The sequence below is a fragment of the Humulus lupulus genome, chromosome 8 (assembly GCF_963169125.1).
Source record: "Humulus lupulus chromosome 8, drHumLupu1.1, whole genome shotgun sequence".
Lineage (NCBI taxonomy): Eukaryota > Viridiplantae > Streptophyta > Magnoliopsida > Rosales > Cannabaceae > Humulus > Humulus lupulus.
This window is the reverse complement of record NC_084800.1, coordinates 55,009,693-55,030,417: the sequence shown is the minus strand read 5'-3', so window position 1 is coordinate 55,030,417 and position 20,725 is coordinate 55,009,693. Positions and strand designations below refer to the sequence as shown.

Genomic DNA, 20,725 nt, shown 5'->3' with positions numbered 1-20,725 from the left:
CTGTCACATATTTAACCCCTAACTCTCTCATAATTTAGAGACAATAAAAATTTGTTGGAAAAATTAAGATTTTTAATATTAGACATTATATAAATATTTTTACTATAACCTTATAATAATTAGGGAATTACCACTTTGATTCCCTGAGTTTATAAAAATATCAAATATGCCTTCCAGTATTCATGATGAATACCGAAATGGTATAATTTGTTTTATTGTTTCTACCAAAATGGTACTCTAAATCTATTTTTGGTCAAAATTATTTTCTCTAAAAGTATTTTTCCACTACTTATATGTTTTGTCTATAATTAAAATCATTTTTTAAAGCATATTAACTTAAAGAAATAATAATAAAATAAAAAATGAGAATAAAATAAATAAATAGTGATAAATAATTTATTATATCAATACTACAAAAAATATTTTTTAGGAGCCTTAAAAACTGAGGTTTTTTAGAATTAAAAGAATGTTTTAATGCGAGTCCTAAAAAGTTTTATTTTTAATTTAAAAAAAATTAAATGGTAGCCAAAGCTCTCGCCGGAGCTCCAACGGTGACGGCGACGCCACCACCCCACGGTGGTGGTTCGGTCCAATCCTTTAGTGGGTTTTGAAGCTCAAAGCACAAGGAATGCAGTGGTGGTGGTCATTTGGCTCGGGGTGGCTCGAGGTGGTCGGAAAATGTCCAAAACGTTTCGGAAACCCACATGGTCGTCGAACTTTGGAGGCTCTGTCGACTAGGCTAGGGGGCGCGTGAGAGTAGGGGCTCGCAAGGCTGGGGCTTTCGGGGGCCGGGGAACACTGTGGGCCGGCGCGTGTAGGCGGTGGGTGGCCGGAGGGCCGCGGTAAGTGGCTGGGCAGTGGGGTTTCGTGAGAGAAACCCACAAAAGTTTCTGAACTTGGAGGCTCCGTCGACTAGGCTTGGGGGCGCGTGAGGCCATGGGCTTGCAGGGCTTGGGGTTTCAGGGTCTGGGAATGCCGTGGGCCGGCGCGTGTAGGCGGGGGGTGGCAGGAGCGTCGTCGTTCGTGGCTGGGTAGTGGAGTTCGTGAGAGAGAGAGAGAGGGAGAGAGAGAGAGAAATGGGGGAAGAGAGCAAGGAGAGAGAGAGAGAGAGAGAGAGAGAGAGAGAGAGAGAGAGAGAATGGGCTGTGTTTTTTTTCTTTGTGATTTAATACATAATAAAACTTAGTTAAAAAAAAATTCAAAATTTTAGGACACGCATTAGTTTTTAGGACTCACGTTGCGAGTCCTAAAATAAATTCTTTAAGGACTCTCAATGAGTGTCCTAAAAAGTCCAAGAAATGTTTTTAGGACTCGCATCTAGATGAGTGCCCTAAAAGCATGTTTTTGTAGTAGTGTATATTTAAGTTTTATTTATTTGGGTATGTATGTATATAAATAAATAATAACACTTTAAGTTTATTTAAATTAAAATCAAATGTTAAATAGTAATACATTATTTCTCATTATTTATTCATTTTATTATCATTTCTTTAAGTTTATATGTTTTTAAAAATAAAGTTGAAGTATTATTAATATATTAAAAAAATTAAAAAATAATATTAATTATAGACAAAATATATAAGTAGAGGTAAAATGTGTTACACCCAGATTTCGAGGATGAAAATCTTGATCACAAAATTCAGGTTCGTAAGGTGTGAGCTCAAAATAAGCACAATCATCATGTGATCATCCCGCCAGACAAAAAGGCTCGCAACTCACGATAGCAAGGGTTTAACACGTGTATAAACTTCTTGATGCATCTCTTGCTTTCAGACAAGATGCTTCGAGCTTGAGGGCTGTAAGCTCGAAGGTGATGGCTTTTTCAATGGTTACTTGGTGGGAACATAGGCAAGATGACAAATTTTTAATAGGCAGATGGTCTTGGAGGCGCACGGATCTAGTGTCTAAGCTCGTCGATTATATGTGAATGTATTTGTTGTTATAAATTCCCTATGTTTAAGGGATTTGATGTAATTTGTTACTCAATCTCACATTTTATGGTATGTTACTGCGTGCGTAGTAAATAATGTATTTATTGGCATTATATTATTTGATTTACATAATATCTTCTTGAAATATGTGAGAACCAATTCTGAAACTCTCTCTATAAATAGAGATGTAAACTTCATTTGTAGGGGGATATATGGAGATTTGGAGAGAAAACTCTGGACAATTATTCTCTGAAAGTTTCCAGAAAACTCCAAAGAGCTAATAATATAGACTCGTGGACTATGCAGATTTTAACTACTGAACCACGTAAAAAGATCTTGTTTTCATTTTCTTTATTCACTTCCTCTAGTATATTCCTATTTAATTGCTCTTATTTTTTAAGTTGACGAAAAACAGCGTCAACAAAATGATATTTGAAAAAATAATTTTGACCAAAAATATGTCCTAGGGTACCATTTCGGTACTTATGAAGACTATGAGACATATCTGATATTTTGTATAAACTCTGGGACCAAAACAGTATATTCCCTAATCATTAAGAATTTTTTGTTGTTATTTTTTCCCTTTTTGAAATTCCCTAAACTATTAAATTAGAATTTAGGTCATTCTTATAAAAAAAAATTTTTGATGAATCAGCAGCTATTCATTACTCCACTTACAAATTTACAACCTAAAGGCACCTGTTGAAATAAGGTCCATTTTCTATACAATGTATAAATTCTTATAAAATTTGTGTACAATACAAATCTTAATAAGTATTGTAAAATATTATACCAAGCTACGATGCAATATAGAACACCGTAGCATAGTATAGGGGACACGCTGAACATGACCTTAGACTTAGAGCACTCTCATTGGATGCTCTACTCTATCCTTTAAAATACTTCATCAAAACACATATTTTCCTATTTTACCTCTAAATTTTACATTATACCATAAATCAGCTTCTCTATATATTTCTCTACATCATTAAAATATTATATCTTTAAACGTATTTTATTACTTAAAGTAAAATAAAATAATTGAAAAATAAAAAAGAAATAATAAATATATACTAAATGGAGAGAGAAAGCTTATAAAGAAAAATAATATATAAAGGATATGTAAATGTTATGTAAATGTAGAGATGAATTAATTGGAGTTTGTGCATAGCTATTATAAATATATGTATAAAGGAGCTGATGGAAGATATTTTTATGAGTTTTAGCTAAATATTATAAAGAAAATGTATTATAAAATATATCACAAATACATACATTTTTATAATTTACCTCAAAACTTTTACATTATACCATACATCTGCTTCTTTACATTTTTTATATATTATATTTTTAAAAATATTTTATTCATTTTAAGAAAGAAAATAATTAAACATAATAATATCACACTCATATATATATATATACAAAAATTTATAAAAAATAATAAAATATTTATAGCTTGATAAATAGTATTTCACTGTATATAAAGAAATATTATTCATTTAGGTAAAAAAATAATAAAATATTTATAGCTTGATGAATAGTATTTCACTCATATATAGCTCATCCAATATAAGTGTTCGTAGAGGCAACACATACTAGTTGTAGCATTTGAAATTTCAATATCACCACAAGAAACATTAATACATTCAACATTGCTAACATATATTCATGAAAACACACTCAAAGTGATTCTAAATTATTTTATATTTTTACATATTAAACCATTTATCAAATATATATAGTTCAAAGGAAAGCTAATAAAGATGGACGGGGAGTCGAGGCTCCATGACCGCAACAAATGGGACCTTTCGAACAGTAGCCAACCCATAAACCTCCTCCATACCCACATCTTCAGCTCTCATAGTCTCAGGCAACTTCCACGTAAATCCATGCAACAAGTTGGCCAAGATACTGCTTATCATCTTAAGCCCCAAACTGTAACCGGGGCACATCCTGCGACCCGACCCGAACGGCAACAGCTCAAAGCTTTGCCCCTTAATATCCACACCCCTTTTCTCAGGCTCCAAGAATCTCTCGGGTCGAAACTCATCGGGTTGGTCCCACACCGAGGGGTCTCTCCCCAAGCTCCACGTGTTAATGAAAACCCGAGTGCTTTTACGAATGTCGTATCCGCTGACGTGGCAATCCTCGCGAGCCAAGTGTGGGGCCAGGAAAACAGCAACTGGGTGTTTCCTCATGGTCTCCTTGATGATGGAGTCAATGTATGGAAGGTTTGGGATGTCTCTCTCTTCGACCCACCTTTGTTGTCCGATGATTCTGTCGAGTTCTTCCTTTGCTTTTTCAATGAGGTTTGGTTGTTTTATCAGCTCTGACATTGCCCATTCCACCGTCGTTGCAGAAGTGTCTGTGCCTCCCGCTATTAAGTCCTATAGATATATATAAAAATATATATATATAGATATATGATTATGAATTTAGACAGATTAACTAAAAGTATGAAATAAAAACATGTCGATAAAATATTCATGGCAACTGACATTAGTACTAAAGAAGGATCAAATTCCATTACATGTTCAACTAATTGATGATCATCACAACAATATTTTCAAAGTTAGCACACATTTATTATATATCTCATCCACTTACAATTAATGAAATAAAATTCATTTATATATTGGTCAGTGTCACATGTACGTGTCACACTGACTAATAACGAGGAAATATACATAAATGTGACGAAATATGCCGAAAAATATTAACGGTACCTAATTTGATGTCAATTTTATCTCTCACTCATTATTATTTTAAGACATATTAATTATTTATAATATTAATATAATTGAGAAAATAGAAAATTATAAATAATTTAAATATATATTAAATAAATAATTAAAGTATTTTAAAATAATTAGTGAACATGAAAGTTACAACTGAACATTTTTATTTTTGAAATATACATATATTAATTATGTAGATATTGAAAAACCGATCTATTCATCGAAGGTACACTATAAAGTATATTTCGAAATACCAAAAAAATTCCCTCACATTAGAAAAAAGATCAGAAAAAAAAAAACAGTTTTTTCTTTGTTTTTCTAGCGGTTAAAATAGTGTAATAAGAAAGAAAAACATCCAACAAAAAAAATCAAATATAGTACCTGAATAAATGCCTTGATACTATCATAACTAAGCTTAACTTCAAGGTCAGGGTTCTCACTGAGCTCCAACAGAAAATCCACCATGTCCTTGGGTACAAAATTGCCCTTCTGCCCCTGCTCCCTCTTTGTCTTGTGCTCATCAAGAACATGATCGTGAAACCGATCAAACCTTTTTTTCAAATCCTTCATTCTCTTCACATAGCCCTGCAAATCCAAGAAACTGAGAAACGGAATCCAGTCCCCAATGTTTAAAACCCCATTAAGCAAAAACAACTCATCCAACATCTCCTGAAAGTCTTCCAGTTTCACCAACGACGTCGTTTCGGGTGACTCCTCGCCGGGCTCCGTAAAGTACTTCTTACCCAAAACGATTCTACTTATAACGCTTAGAGTCACACGAGAGAGTTGATCTTTAAGGACAGTGGGTTTACCTGACAAGGCGAAAAGTCGCGAGAGGAACTCGCGTCTTTCCTCGACGCGAATGTACTCGTACGACTCGAGTCGTTTCGAGCTGAAAAGCTCCGTCAGGTAGATCTTACGGCCCTGACGCCAATAAGGTCCATATGAGGACCAAGTGAGGTTTGAGTAGTTATAGCCTGTGTACTTTCCGGCGGCTGTTTTGGGCCTTGAAGCGAATACAAGGTCATGTGTTCTCAGAAAGAGTTTAGCCATCTCGGCCGAGGACGCAACCACTACTGGGAAGGACCCCAACTTGAGTTGCATGATGGGACCGTATTTTTGGGACAGTTTATGGAGCGACTGGTGTGGGAGGGGACCGATAAGGTTCAGGTTCCCTATGAGAGGCCATGGTTTAGGACCTGGTGGAGGGAGTTTTAGGGAAGAGTTGAGTAGTTTTGAGATGAAGATGGTAACCGAAGCTAAGATTGCAAAGGTGACAAAAGCCCAAAAAGGATAAGCTTCCATCTTCTGGCAGGGGATATATTTTGATAAAGCTTAATTAGTTTTGCGTTATGTTGGTTAGTTTTATTGGTTTAGAGTCAAATATATTTATGGTTGGCTGTGAGAGCAATTCTATTACCTAAACTCCGAACAAAGGAATATTAAATATCCACTTGTAGTAATATATAGCCTAATCCAAAAACAATGAAGCGTAATTGATGGAAGTCGCAAATTTCACTCTCTATTAAGGGGTTATAGCATATTTTAAAGAAACACAATAAAATAGGTGTTTGTTTTGAGTAGTTGAGTTGTCTTGAAAAGTATAAAAGGACTTAGGATGGAGATAATATTAAACTCTTGTGTACAAAATGGTTCACTTTATCCTTAAAATACATGTGAGGTTCGTACAAATTATTAACTTTATTCCCTTAAAATTTGAACCAAATATAAGAAGAGATTTAGATTCTCATTCCCACATTTACTTTATCCATACCAAACAACCAAATTTTTAAAGGAAATGACTCAAAATAAAGGCATCAACAAGCTAATGTCCTCATTTTTAAAATTGTAGAGAAATGACCCTTGTACATTGTTGATTACCTAAATTGCTCTTTTTTATAATTTATTTAGGAGTGTATGACTTTAATATAGTGGTATATGTATATTAGTTTTATTTAATTAGTTTTTATTTTAAAGTTATATTGATTTTTTAAGATTTTTATAGGTTTTTAGTATATTATTTTCGAATTAGTGTATATGTTTATTGTGGTATGGTATATAATTTTGTATCATGGAATATATATTTTAATGGTAGTATATAACTTTGTTAGATAGTATATACATTTTTTAGTAATAATTTTGTAAGTTTTTATGTGTAAGCCCTGATTTTCCCACAGGCTATTAGCGAGCTGAGATATGGCTCAATCATGTCTACCACGTGGACATCCCCAAGACTGGAGCTGTCATCGAATGATCCTACCTCCTTAGCTCGAGGTAACCTAAGGGTTCGCCAAGATTAGACTGAGTCTGGACTCTGAAGGCCACAGGTCGAGGGAGGCATCCAGCTCGTGATACGAGCTAGAGTTGGAGGCTGTGACCTTTTATAAAGTCAACCACGCAAGGTAAACGTGCATATATCAGACATCACGTGTCTGATATATCCCTGACTTCTCGGACACGCAGCATGAACGTGCGCATTCTGGCACCCACGACTGGGTTGGGTCGTGCGGCCCATTATCCCCCTTACCTATTGATTAAACCGCACTTCATGTGTCAGGTTTTAGGAATTAATCATGAATGTCACAGAGTTGACATGATAGGTAAGAAGGTCACGGGATGACCTTCTTACCAACTCCCAGGTGCCCTCTCCTATAAATATGGAGACCCTGGGAGTTGCAAATGGTTGGATTCTATTGTGTAAGAAATACCCTGTAAAGAATACCAAGCATATAGCAATAATATTGACTGGTGGAGTAGAAGGATTTTAACCTTTGGACCACCTAAAAACGTAATTGTGTCACCAGCCCATTTCTAAAAAGATCATTCATCTATTTCGGTTCAACATAAGCACTAATCCCTTCCTCTTATTTTCTTAATTACGTGTTGGCGAAGAACCGCGTCAACAGTTTGGTGCTTTCATTGAGAGTAATAGTTAGATTGGTGCTATCGCAAACATCCACTATGGAGACCACTCGATCCAGACACGGTAACGAGACAGAACAGCATGATGGGCAGGAGGCTCATCATATCGCCATCCTCGGTGAACAAATTCCAGAGGTCCAGCAGCGGCCGAGCAAGCAGTCGGTGGGCCAAGATGACACTGGAAGTTCGGCGCCCCGGCCACCTAATCCAAACCCAGATTATTACACTGCTGTGGAAATGGAGAATTCTCAGCTGAGGAGCCAACTAGCAAAAGCTAATCAGCAGATCAAGGATGTGTTGGCCCGGCTACCCCCTCTTACAACCGACGCTAACGTCGGAAAGAGGCAAGGCGTGACTCATAAGTCCCGCCGGGGTAATCGGTCCAGGCCTAGCCGCTCGGACAGACCTCCGACAGCCAACTCTATTCCCTCATCGCACCGTCGAGAGGAAAACTTCGAAGAAATGCCTAGAGCCGAACGACATTACAGCCGTTCAGTCCGAACTTCAACTCCTAGCTCCCAACCAGCCTCGAATGCGCCCAGGAGAGATTGAGGAAATTCCAGAAGGAGATTTGGGGAAGGCTCACAGCATCAACCCATCCCCACCAGCCGTCCTGAGCCTCGTCCAGATCGCCAAGCGCGGGACCCGCAGGTCGGTAGGGCCGCGAGGCCCCCACCTAACTTGGTCCGCCCTGATGGAACCAAGATCGCATCTCCGGTCAGGCATCCTCCCTCACCAATAAGATATCTGTCTCCACCTTGGCCCATCCAGGATATCCCAGCTTATGGAAGCAGTAGGAGAAACCCGCCGTCCGTGGGACCTTCCCGACGTAGCGGGGCGCCAGGAGAAAGCCCGGATCCTCACCCCCAAAGGCGGACTTCGAGCTTTTCTAACGGGAGCTACTGGACCGGCAGTCGCCGGAGCGACCTTTCCGGCGGAGACCTGCTTCAGCGTTTAAGCTCGGCACAAATTCCTCAAACCACCCAGGGGGGCGACCTGCGAGATCGCCTTAAATCTCATAGAGGGGAACCAGTAGGAGGTGGAAGCCATGCTCGCTCAGGGGAGGACCTGTCCGAAGTACGTAACGGCGGGAATGCCCCAAATAACCTATCCCAACATAGGAGGGGAAATAACCCACCAAATATGGACAATGGATCCGGAGCTGTTGAGCAGCCCCGAAATAACCAAGGAAATCATGACAAAACCCTCGAGCGCCTGGCTCAGATGGAGGAGCTGATGAGGAAGCTCCTATCGGAGAAAGAGAAAGATGAATATGATTCGGGGGACGAGATAGAGCTCTTCGCCCCCAGCATAGCAGCAACGGCTAACCCACCCGGTTTCCGTATCCCGCACCTGTCCAAATTCAATGGAGACGGAGATCCGTCGGATCATCTGGGGATGTTCAATACCCTGATGATGGCCCACAACATTGGCCCGGAGCTGAGGTGTCTGATATTTCCCTCCACACTGACTGGACCAGCCAGGCAGTGGTTCAAGAAAAGCAAAAGACAATCAATCAGCTCCTGGAAGACTTTTTCTGCTGACTTCAAAAGGGCATTTCGAGCCTCCCAGGTTGCCCACGTCAAATCCGATTCTATGGCTAACGTGAGGCAGTAGCCCGACGAACCTGTGAAGGCTTACCTGGGCAGGTTCGCGAGCGTCGCTGCTCGGGCTAGAGACGCGGATGACAGCTCCAAGCTCATGGCCTTGAGGACTGGGATCCTCGTCGGAGGGGGACTCTGGAAAGATATACAAATGAAGGGAGTTAGCTCAGTGAACGAGTTCCTGAATAGGGCCGAGGAATGGATCAACTTGGAGGAGGCCGAAGCCTCAGCTGCAGGGACCAGGCAGGTCCCTGAGCAGCCCGCTAGAGTGGGGATGGAGGTCCTGACCGCGACCCAAAACATCACACAGAACAACCAGCTCGGTGGAGGCAAAAGAAAGGGGAACGGCGAGGGCAGCCAGCACGGCCCAAAGAAGAATAAGTCCATAGACAAGTTCAAGCCGGTCTACGCGACTTATACAGAGCTCACCCACTCTAGGGAGAACATCTTCCTAGCTAACTCTAGTCGCCTCCCCTGGAAGAGGCCGGAGCCATTAGAACACCAAAAGGGGAAGAGAGACACCTCCAAGTTTTGCCGTTTTCACAACGATGTTGGCCACAATACCGATGATTGTAGGCATTTGAAAGATGAGATTGAGACTCTCATCCGAGCCGGCCCCTTGGCCCAGTATGCACGGAACAGGGTTCCAGCAAGTCGACCTACTCCAGAAGTCCTGGTCAGTCAGCCCGGGTCTCGGATAGGTCAGGACGTCCTTCCTCCCGTGATAGAAGGAGAGATATCCACAATATCTGGAGGTCCGCATATGGCTGGCACGAGCAGGGGCGCCCAGAAGAGGTACGTAAACGAACTCAAGGCGCATAATGGAGTAGTGTTCGTCCCGGAGCAGCGTCTGCCAAAGTAGCAGTGATTGGAGAGGCAACCGATCATTTTTACAGAAGAAGATGCGGGCCATGTCCAGTTCCCTCATAACGACCCTATGGTCGTAGCAGTTCAGCTCATTAATCGGAAGGTCAGGAGAGTGCTGATCGATAATGGGATCTCGGTAAACCTCCTATTCCGGTCCACACTGGAGAAGATGGGTTTGACTGTCGCCGAGCTGAAGGCGACTTCCATGATGCTGTATGGTTTTTCGGGAGAAGGATCAGCGGCTATAGGGACGATCGAGCTGGTGATCACCCTAGGAGAAGGACCTCGGACAGTCTCCAAACTCCTCGAGTTCGTGGTCATCGACTGCTCCGCTGCATACAACGCAATTTTGGGCCGACCCACACTCATAGCCTTTGAGGCCGTCACTTCCATTCGCCACCTCGCGATGAAATTCCATACTTCCACGGGAATATGCACTATCCGTGGCGACCAGCTCGCTGCCAGGGAATGCTACAGCATTTCCATGAAGGGAAAGTCGAAACCCGGGCAGCTAGCAATGGTCATCCAAGGTGGTGGAGAGGAATCTCAGGAGCCCCTAGCTGATCCTGAGATTGAAAAACCTCAGAGCGCCGAAGGGGAAAATATCGTCTTAAGTGAGGATATTGACCCGCGAAGAGGCGAGGACAGGTCCGAGCTCCAGGCTATTGAGGAGCTCGAGGAAGTAAACATCGATCCGCAGAACCCTTCACGGATGGTCAAGCTCGGGAAAAACCTCTTTAGCAAGAGGAAGGCGGAGCTGACTAAATTTCTACAGGACAACCTGGATGTGTTCGCATGTTCCCACGAGGATATGGTGGGAATTAGCCCGAGTGTCATCATGCACACCCTTCATCTGGATAAAAGCGTTCCTGCAAAGTCCCAGAAGCAAAGGCGCCTTGGAACAACCCGGGCTGAGGCCTTAGAGGAAGAAGTAGCCCGGCTCAAGAAATGCGGCTTTATCCATGAAGCCAAGTTTCTGATTTGGGTCGCCAACCCCGTGCTGGTCCCGAAGCCCAACGGGAAGTGGCGGACCTGCATCGACTTCTCTGACCTGAATAAAATCTGCCCCAAGGATTGTTTTCCATTGCCAAGGATTGACCAACTGGTGGATGCCACGGCGGGACACAAGCTCATGTCCTTTATGGGCGCGTACTCAGGCTACAATCAGATCGCCATGAATCCGGCGGACCAGGAGCACACCAGCTTCATGACCCCGACTAACGTTTATTGCTACAAGGTCATGCCATTCGGGCTGAAGAACGCCGGTGCTACGTACCAAAGGTTAGTAAATAGAATGTTCGCAAACCAGATCGGGAAGAACATGGAAGTGTACGTTGATGACATGCTAGTAAAGTCAAAGACTTCCGATAACCATGTTTCCGACCTGGAAGAATGCTTCAAGATACTACAGGAGTATGGCATGAGGCTTAATCCACATAAGTGCACTTTTGGAGTCGCATCAGGAAAATTCTTGGGTTTCATCGTCAATACCCGAGGAATCGAGGCATACCTCGACAGGATCAGATCATTACTCGAGCTTCCCTCACCCAGGTCGCGCAAAGACGTCCAAGGCCTGATAGGAAAGGTGGCAGCCCTCAATCGGTTTATTTCAAAATCCACCGATAAGTGCTTGCCATTCTACAACCTGCTCCGAGGAAATAAGAAGTTCGAGTGGACAGAAGAGTGTGAAAGTGCTTTCCTCGAGCCAAAGGCACACCTGGCCAAGCCGCCTGTATTATCCAAACCAAAAGCAGGAAAGCCTCTGTTTCTCTACCTAGCTGTCACAGAGGATGCAGCTAGTGCCGTATTAGTCCGAGAAGAAAACCGGGTTCATAAACCCGACTATTACATCAGCAAGAGACTTCTCAGAGGTGAATCCTGGTACCCGTTGATGGAGAAATTGGCGTTCTGCCTTATCACGGCCTCTCGAAAGCTCAGGACGTACTTCCAGTCCCACTCAATACACGTCATAATCGATCAACCTTTAAGGCAGGTTTTGCAAAAACCTGAAGCATCGGGACGTCTGTTAAAGTGGGCTATCGAACTCAGTCAGTTCGAGATTTTGTACACCCCACGAACTGCTATAAAAAGCCAGGCCCTGGGCGATTTTTTAGCAGAATGCACAGGATTCCGGGAGGATCCTATAGAAGACTCACCCCAGGTCAGCTCGGCCCGGGCATCGTGGAAGATCTTCGTGGATGGATCATCCAACGAGAACGGCTCCGGGGCTGGAATCATTTTGATATCCCCTGAGGGACATAGATTCCACTCGGCGCTGAGATTTGGATTCAAGGCCTCCATCAACGAGGCCGAATACGAAGCTTTGCTGGCTGGGCTAAGGATAGCCCAGGAGCTGAAGCCGAGCTCCGTCCAATGCTTCAGTGACTCCCAGCTCGTGGTAAACCAGGTTCTGGGCGAATATCAAGCATGAGGACCCAAGATGTCTGCCTACCTAGCAAAGGTAAAAGTTGAGCTGTCCACGTTTGGGCGAGGCTCAGTCGAGCAGATACCTAGGGAGCAGAATGCTAACGCAGACGCTTTTGCCAAGCTCGCCACTTCCGGGGAGACGGAGGCTCTGGGGTTAGTTCCGGTAGAGTTCTTGGAAAAACCATGTATAGAAGAAGCCTGGGCGGAGGTTGAGATGATCGACGCTAGGCCGACCTGGATGACCCCCATCCTTGAGTATTTCAACGAGGGGAAGTGATAAGCGTACAAAATATACGCTTATTTATAACATTTTCAGATTGATTTGGTTGTTTTTCTCAAGAGAAAGTTTCTATTTAATCAGTCTGGTGAACTTGTGCAGTGTGTCGTAATAATTCTGATTTGTTCGAGAATGTTGATAAATATTTGTTTGAGTAGTCAGAATTGGTGAACATTTGGGAAATTCGATACAGGCGATATATCGCCTGCCTTGGGCGATATATCGGCACAAGGAGCAGTTTCAATTTTTGGCTTAGCAGAAACGACATCAGAAACTCGCGTTTTTATCGAGCACTTTCAACAGGCGATATATCGCAGTGTCTTAGGCGATATATCGGCACAAGGGCATTTTTGGAAATTATTATGGAAATTCGTAGGTTTTTGGATTTTTGTAAAAAGAAGATCGAAAGGGACAGAAAAGGGGAAGCATTCTGACGGCAGAGGAAAAGAAACAGAGAAGAATCCACGTTTATTTTGTTTGTGTTTATTTATGCTTTTGAATTTTAGATTGTGTGATGAAGTTTAATATTATGAACTAAATTTTTATTTAGAGTATTTTAATGTAGTCACTGGATATTCTATTCGTCTTTAATGCAATTTCTATGAATCTTTGAATTTATGGTTATCTATTGTTCTTATGTTTAATGCTTGTAATTGATTGGCCATCTGTTGCATGATTATTGGTTTTAATTCAATATCTGAAAAGTGAGAATTGGAATAGCTCTAGACAATAGACATAGATTTCAATTTAGAACGAAAGTATCAAATTGGTTTGTGTAGCAATTAGGTTTTTGTTCTTAATGCGGTTTATGTGTAGAATTTATCATAGACATGTTAAAAATTCACAGGTAAACTGAATATTTTATATCTTGAGAAAGAATAGAATTGTCAATAGTAAACTTGCTATAACCATAGATCAAAGAAACATATTAGTTGTATTATTGATTGAATAGAATTGAAGGTTGATGAAATTAGAATACTCTAATATTTCGCTTATATTAAATTTCGTTAATTAAATCTTGCTTTGCTAGTTTATTGTTCATTGTTAATTGTGACTAAATTTTCATTAGTCAAATAGAAATAAAAGTTTGCTATTGGTAATTATTAGATCAATTCCCTGACGGAACGATACTATATTTCCACTACTATTACTTGTTTATTCGATTGCGTATACTTGCGCAGTAGTAAAAATTCGCAACAAGTTTTTGGCGCCGTTGCCGGGGAATTGATATTCTATTAATATCAAAATAGTTAATTTTTATTCTAATTTGGCTGTTTTTATTATTTGAACTAATCCAAGTTGTCGCATTCTGTTTTAATAGGTGAATCTTTTGTATGCGACGTGAAGGATCTGCAAATCTTGTGCCTGTTAATCCTGAAATCGAAAGATCCTGCAGACAAAACAGAAGGAAAAAGAGGTTGGAAGCATCAATGGCTGCCAACCAAAGAGACGGGATTAACAATAATGATGGTCAAAATCACATCGCTCAGGACCAAAATGTGCGAGCATTAAGAGATTATGTGCTCCCCGCTGTCACAGGAGTGCACTCGTGCATTAGGCCGCCGACTGTTACTGCCAATAACTTTGAGATTAAGCCGGCGATGATACAAATGGTCCAGACTTCTGTCCAGTTTGGTGGTCTCCCTAATGAGGATCCTAACTTGCACATAGTGAACTTCCTTGAGCTATGTGCAACGTTTAAGTTTAATGGGGTGAGCGATGATGCAATAAGGCTGAGATTGTTCCCTTTTTCACTAAGGGACAGGGCAAAAAGTTGGCTTATTTCTCTACAGGCCAACTCAATCAATACATGGGAGGAACTAGCTCAAAAGTTTCTCTCAAAGTTCTTTCCTTCTGCAAAAGCTGCTAAGTTGAGGGGAGAAATCAATAACTTCTATCAGAATGAGGGAGAGTCATTGTACGATGCATGGGAAAGATTCAAAGACCTGCTCAGGAAATGCCCTCATCACGGTATAGAGAAGTGGATGTTAGTCCACAATTTTTATAATGGGCTTTGCGGTACTACTTGCACTATAATAGATGCAGCAGCAGGTGGTGCTTTCATGAGTAGAGGGGCTGATGAGGCATATGAATTGTTAGAGGAGATGGCTATGAAAAATTATCAGTGGCCTGCCGAACGAGATACTTCACAGAGAAAAGTAGCTGGGGTACATGAATTAGATGCTATCACTGCTTTAACTGCTCAGGTTGCTTCATTGACAAAGCAGTTGCAACAAAACAAGATCTCAGCTCAAGTCCAGGCTATACAGATGCAATCAGGGTGTGAATTATGTGGAGGGCCTCATTTGTATGAACAGTGTACAGCGGCCAACATGTATGGTAATATGCCAGTTAATCAGGCTCAGGTACAGGCAGTTGGTAATTTTCAGAGGCCTTATCAAAATCCGTTCTCCAATACTTATAATCCTGGGTGGAGAAATCACCCAAATTTCTCATGGAGAAACAGTCAGGGCCAACAGTCACAGTTTCAAGGGCCATACCAGCAACACATGTCACAACAGCCTATGAATCAAGCCTCATCGTCACACCAGCCTAGACCGCAAGATCCACCAGAAAAGCCTAATGAATTGCAAGTAGCCTTGTTGACCCTCACTAATACTCAGACTCAATTTATGACTGAGACCAGATCCTCTATTCGAAACCTTGAGACACAAGTGGGTCAGTTGGCCAACATGCTTAATAACAGACCGCAAGGGAATTTGCCTAGTAATACCGTGGTAAATCCTAAAGAGAACTGTCAAGAAATTTCATTGAGGAATGGTAAGCAAGTGGAGCAGCTCAGTGTACAAAAGTCAATGGTTCAGAATGAAGAGTTGGGTGAGAAATCAGATATAAAAGCGAATGGGGTTACTGAAGACCACCAGGGTTCAAACAAGTGTCCTCCCTTTGTTGATAACCAGCCAGTTCAAGTTCCATATCCTCAGAGGCTTAGAAAAACTACACTGGATAAACAGTTTTCTAAGTTTTATAGGTATTCAAAAAGTTGCACATCAATATTCCATTTGTTGAGGCATTAGAGCAGATGCCTAGTTATGTCAAATTTATGAAAGAGATTCTGTCAAAGAAAAGGAAGATGGAAGATTATGAGACGGTGGCGCTCACTGAAGAGTGCAGTGTGATATTGCAGAGAAAGTTGCCCCAAAAGTTGAGAGATCCGAGGAGCTTTACTATACCGTGTACAATTGGGAAGTTTGAATGTAAGCATGCTTTGTGTGATTTGGGGGCGAGTATAAATCTGATGCCTTTGTCTGTATTCAGAAGACTTGGTTTGGGGGAGGCTAGTCCTACAACAGTCACATTACAGTTAGCAGATCGTTCAGTGAAACACCCCAGAGGAATCATAGAGGATGTCCTTGTTAAAGTGGACATGTTCATTTTTCTGGCAGATTTCATAGTTTTGGATATGGAGGAGGATATGGATGTACCTATCATTCTGGGCAGGCCATTTTTAGCTACTGGGCAGGCTTTGATTAATGTTCAGAAAGGTGAGCTGACACTGCGAGTTCAGGGTGAAGAAGTGGTATTCAACGTGTTTAAGGCTTTAAAGTTTGCAAATGTCAATGACAGTTGTTTCAAAGTTGACATGGTAGAGAAAGCGGTGGCAGAAATTAATCTCACAGAGGATTCACTAAAGAAGAGCTTGATAATTGGGGATATAGATGCTGAGTTAGATAGTGAGGTCCAAGAGTGTGTACAGTGGATGAATTCTAAAGGGCCAATTTATAATCGAAAATATGAAGATTTGGGCCAAGGACCTGAGAGACCATTACCATCAGTTCAGAAACCTCCAGAGTTGAATTGAAGTCATTGCCTGCACATCTTCGCTATGTTTTTCTGGGTGAGAAGGAGACTTTACCAGTTATTGTGTCTTCTTCTCTTTCTAATGAGGAGATGGAAAAATTATTAAGGGTGTTGAGAACCCATAAATTGGCAATTAGATGGACGTTGGCAGATATTCAGGGAATAAGTCCATCCACAGTTATGCACAAGATTTTGATGGAAGATGACAGTAAGCCCTCTATTGAAGCACAACGTCGATTGAATCCAGCAATGAAAGAGGTGGTAAGGAAGGAGATCTTGAAGTGGTTAGATGCTGGGGTGATCTACCCTATTTCAGACAGTAGTTGGGTGAGTCCAGTTCAGGTAGTCCCTAAGAAAGGAGGGATTACAGTGGTGAAGAATGACAATAACGAACTTATCCCAACGCGTACCGTAACTGGTTGGAGGATTTGTATAGATTATCGTAAACTGAACAAAGCAACCAGAAAAGATCACTTTCCACTGCCTTTCCTTGATCAGATGTTAGATAGATTGGCTAGACATCAGTATTACTGTTTTCTGGATGGCTATTCAGGGTACCATCAAATAGCCATCGCGCCTGAGGATCAAGAAAAGACGACTTTCACCTGCCCATATGGTACTTTTGCATTCCTTCGTATGCCGTTTGGTTTGTGCAATGCCCCTGCCACTTTTCAATGGTGTATGATGGCTATTTTCTCTGATATGGTGGAACGGAGCATTGAGATCTTTATGGATGATTTCTCTGTGATGGGGTCTTCTTTTGACAATTGTTTAATGAATTTGGAGGTTGTGCTGAGAAGATGTGAAGAGGCGAATCTAGTCTTGAATTGGGAAAAATGCCATTTCATGGTAAATGAAGGCATAGTACTTGGGCATAAGGTGTCTAAGAATGGTATTGAGGTTGATAGGGCTAAGATTGCTACTATTGAGAATTTGCCGCCTCCAGTTTCAGTTAAGGGAGTGAGAAGTTTCCTTGGTCATGCGGGGTTTTACAGAAGATTTATAAAGGACTTCTCCAGGATTTCTAAGCCACTCTCAGATTTGTTGATGAATGGGGTGCCATTTGAGTTTGATGAGAAGTGTCTTGAAGCGTTCAGGATACTAAAGCAGAAATTGGTGTCGGCACCTATAGTAATTTCACCGGATTGGGACCAGCCATTTGAGTTAATGTGCGACGCTAGTGATTTTGCAGTGGGTGCGGTTCTGGGGTAGCGTGTTGACAAAGTATTTCATACTATTTATTATGCCAGCAGAACACTAAATGGCGCTCAGTTGAATTATGCCACCACTAAGAAAGAGCTTCTTGCCATTGTATATGCATTCGATAAATTCAGGCCTTATTTGATGGGGAACAAAGTTATTGTGTATACTGATCACTCAGCAATCAGGCATCTTATTGCTAAGAAAGATGCTAAACCCAGACTTATTCGTTGGGTACTTCTTTTACAAGAGTTTGATATGGAGGTTCGGGATAAGAAGGGTACAGAGAATTTGGTGGCGGATCACTTATCAAGACTTAAGTTGGGGGGATAAGTCAGAACTTGCTGGAGGAGAGATTAATGAGAGTTTCCCATATGAACAATTATTTGCAGTGGAAGATGAGTTAGTGCCATGGTTTGCGGATTGTGTGAATTATTTGGCAGCCAACGTAGTGCCATCAGAATTTCTAGGGGAGAGATTGAAAAAGTTATCATGATGTGAAGAACTACTACTGGGATGATCCTTTCTTATTTAAACAGTGTCCGGATTTGATTATCAGAAGATGTGTGCCTGAAAGAGAAATGAAGGACATCTTGTTTCATTGCCATGCATCGCCTACTGGTGGACATTTTGGGGGAGCAAGGACTGCTGCAAAGGTCCTTGAATGTGGATTTTATTGGCCTACTCTATATAAAGACAGCTATGACTATGTGAAACGGTGTGATCGTTGTCAAAGGGTAGGTAATATCTCAAGACGTCATGAAATACCTCTCACTAATATATTGGAGGTTGAATTATTCGATGTTTGGGGTATTGACTTTATGGGACCCTATCCACCGTCGTTTGGTAATTTGTATATTTTGTTGGCGGTGGATTATGTAAGTAAGTGGGTTGAAGCAGTTGCTACTTCAACTAATGATGCTCAGGTGGTAGTCAAGTTTCTGAAAAAGAATATTTTCTCTCATTTTGGCACACCTCGAGCGATTATAAGTGATGAAGGGACTCATTTAGCCAATAAGATTTTTGATTCTTTAATGGAGAAGAATGGAATTAAACATAAGATGGCATTGGGATATCATCCGCAGTCAAATGGGCAAGCGGAAGTGTCAAATCATGAGATTAAACTGATTTTAGAGAAGACGGTGCAAGTTAATAGAAAGGATTGGTCAAATAAGCTTGATGATGCGTTGTGGGCTTATTGGACAGCTTTTAAAACGCCAATTGGTACTTCTCCCTACCGTCTTGTATATGGTAAAGCTTGTCACTTGCCATTTGAACTGGAGCATAGGGCACAGTGGGCGTTAAAGAAGTTGAATTTCAATCCGGCCGCTTCGAAAGCATTAAGGTTAGCTCAACTGAATGAGTTAGATGAATTGTGTCATGATTCCTACGAGAATGCAAGAATCTACAAAGAGAAGACAAAGAAATGGCATGACAATAATATTGTCAATCGGACTTTTCAAGTGGGCGATAAGGTGCTGTTATTCAATTCCCGTCTCAAGTTATTTCTGGGAAAATTAAAGTCTCGATGGTCGGGGCCATTCATTGTTACAAAAGTGTTTTCATACGGAGCTTTGGAGATTCAACAAGGTGATTCTTCGCCATTTAAAGTTAATGGACAGCGGGTGAAGCATTACTATGGAGGCGAAATTGAGACGAAGGTCAATATTACACTGGTGGACTCTTGAAGGCAAGAAAAGCAGCGTCCGGCTAAATGACGTTAACGACAACGCTTTTGAGAGGCACCTCATTATTTTGTAATTTATTTGTGTTTTTGTTTTCGTTTGACATTATATTTTTTATTTTATTTTCTTTTAGTGTAGTAGAATCGTGAAAAACGTGAAAAAAAAAGTTGATAATTTTGAACAGTGTTTAGGAGATATATCGCCTATACCAGGCGATATATCGCCTGGACAACAGATTCGGATGGATTTTTCTTGCAAATTTGGAATTTTTTTCAGGTTCCAGGCAATATATCGCCTACCAATGGCGATATATCGGCTAGAGCAAAAGGGGAGGCGACATATCGGCGGTGCAAGTGGCGAAATATCGCCATGCAAGTCAGAGACGACGCTCGGATACACAGCATGTGGCGATATATCGCCACATATAGGCGATATATCGCCTGGTCGAACTTTTTGAAAATAAAAAGAGCACATGGGGAGCACATGCTGGCTACATATCAGTTCTTTTTCCCCAACATAAACCCCAAATTCGATCCCTTTTACAGAACCGAAACCCTCTTTCAAATCCTTCCCAAATTTCACTCATTTTTCCTCTCAAGCAAAACTTCTCTCAATCATCTTCATCAAGCACTCAAGGGGCCGACTATTGCTGTGATTCACCACCACTCTCATCATCATCTTCAAGTTTTCAAGGTACTTTGCTGAGTTTTTATGTGCTTAAAGATATATTGAGGAATTTGAAAACTTAGATTTTGTGTTGGGCATTGGACAAAATTTTAGAATCTATTGCAAGATTGGCTTGTGTGTACTGTTGTTATTATCTTGGGAGAATATTCTACACAGTTGGGAAAGATTGTGGGGTTCATTGAGTATTGTTGGCCGCTTTTTCACGACTGCCCACTAGGTGTTCGATAAAAGTACTCAGTGAACGGTTTTGGAATATTTTGGACATTCTTGGGTGTTTCTGAGTTGATTTGGGGTTATTAGTGTGTTCAGAGACTATTCCTTGTGTTCTTGAGATTCTACTACTCCATGGCTCCAAAGAAAGCAAAGACCATGTCCACCGTCCGACGAGCCAATGTAACTATTCCCCATACCTTTGTTAACCCCACTGCTCAAAATATATTCGAGGAATGGATAGTAAAAAATAAAACAGTGATTGTGGAGTCTCATTTTAGGCCCAGTGAATTGGATGGCATTCTCCCACAGATGATTATAAATAGAAATTGGCAGCAGTTGTGTGAGCCAA

General features: G+C 41.2%; 2 protein-coding genes and 1 non-coding gene across 3 annotated transcripts; 1 reads left to right on the top strand and 2 right to left on the bottom strand.

Moving 5' to 3' along the window:
- Positions 1 to 3,571: 3,571 nt before the first annotated feature.
- On the bottom strand, positions 3,572 to 5,977 carry LOC133793800 (trimethyltridecatetraene synthase-like). Its single transcript, XM_062231075.1, has 2 exons — positions 5,054 to 5,977; positions 3,572 to 4,321 (listed from the first exon to the last, which is right to left on the bottom strand). Exons 1-2 carry the CDS (start codon positions 5,975 to 5,977, stop codon positions 3,689 to 3,691), a joined length of 1,557 nt encoding a protein of 518 aa, XP_062087059.1. The 3' UTR covers positions 3,572 to 3,688.
- Positions 5,978 to 14,103: 8,126 nt separating this feature from the next.
- On the top strand, positions 14,104 to 16,592 carry LOC133795414 (uncharacterized). The gene is made up of 3 exons (XM_062232862.1): positions 14,104 to 15,363; positions 15,454 to 15,699; positions 15,762 to 16,592. Exons 1-3 carry the CDS (start codon positions 14,104 to 14,106, stop codon positions 16,590 to 16,592), a joined length of 2,337 nt encoding a protein of 778 aa, XP_062088846.1.
- Positions 14,638 to 14,744, bottom strand: LOC133799092 (small nucleolar RNA R71). The gene has a single exon (XR_009876296.1). It is a non-coding gene; the product is annotated as a small nucleolar RNA R71 (small nucleolar RNA).
- Positions 16,593 to 20,725: the final 4,133 nt, after the last annotated feature.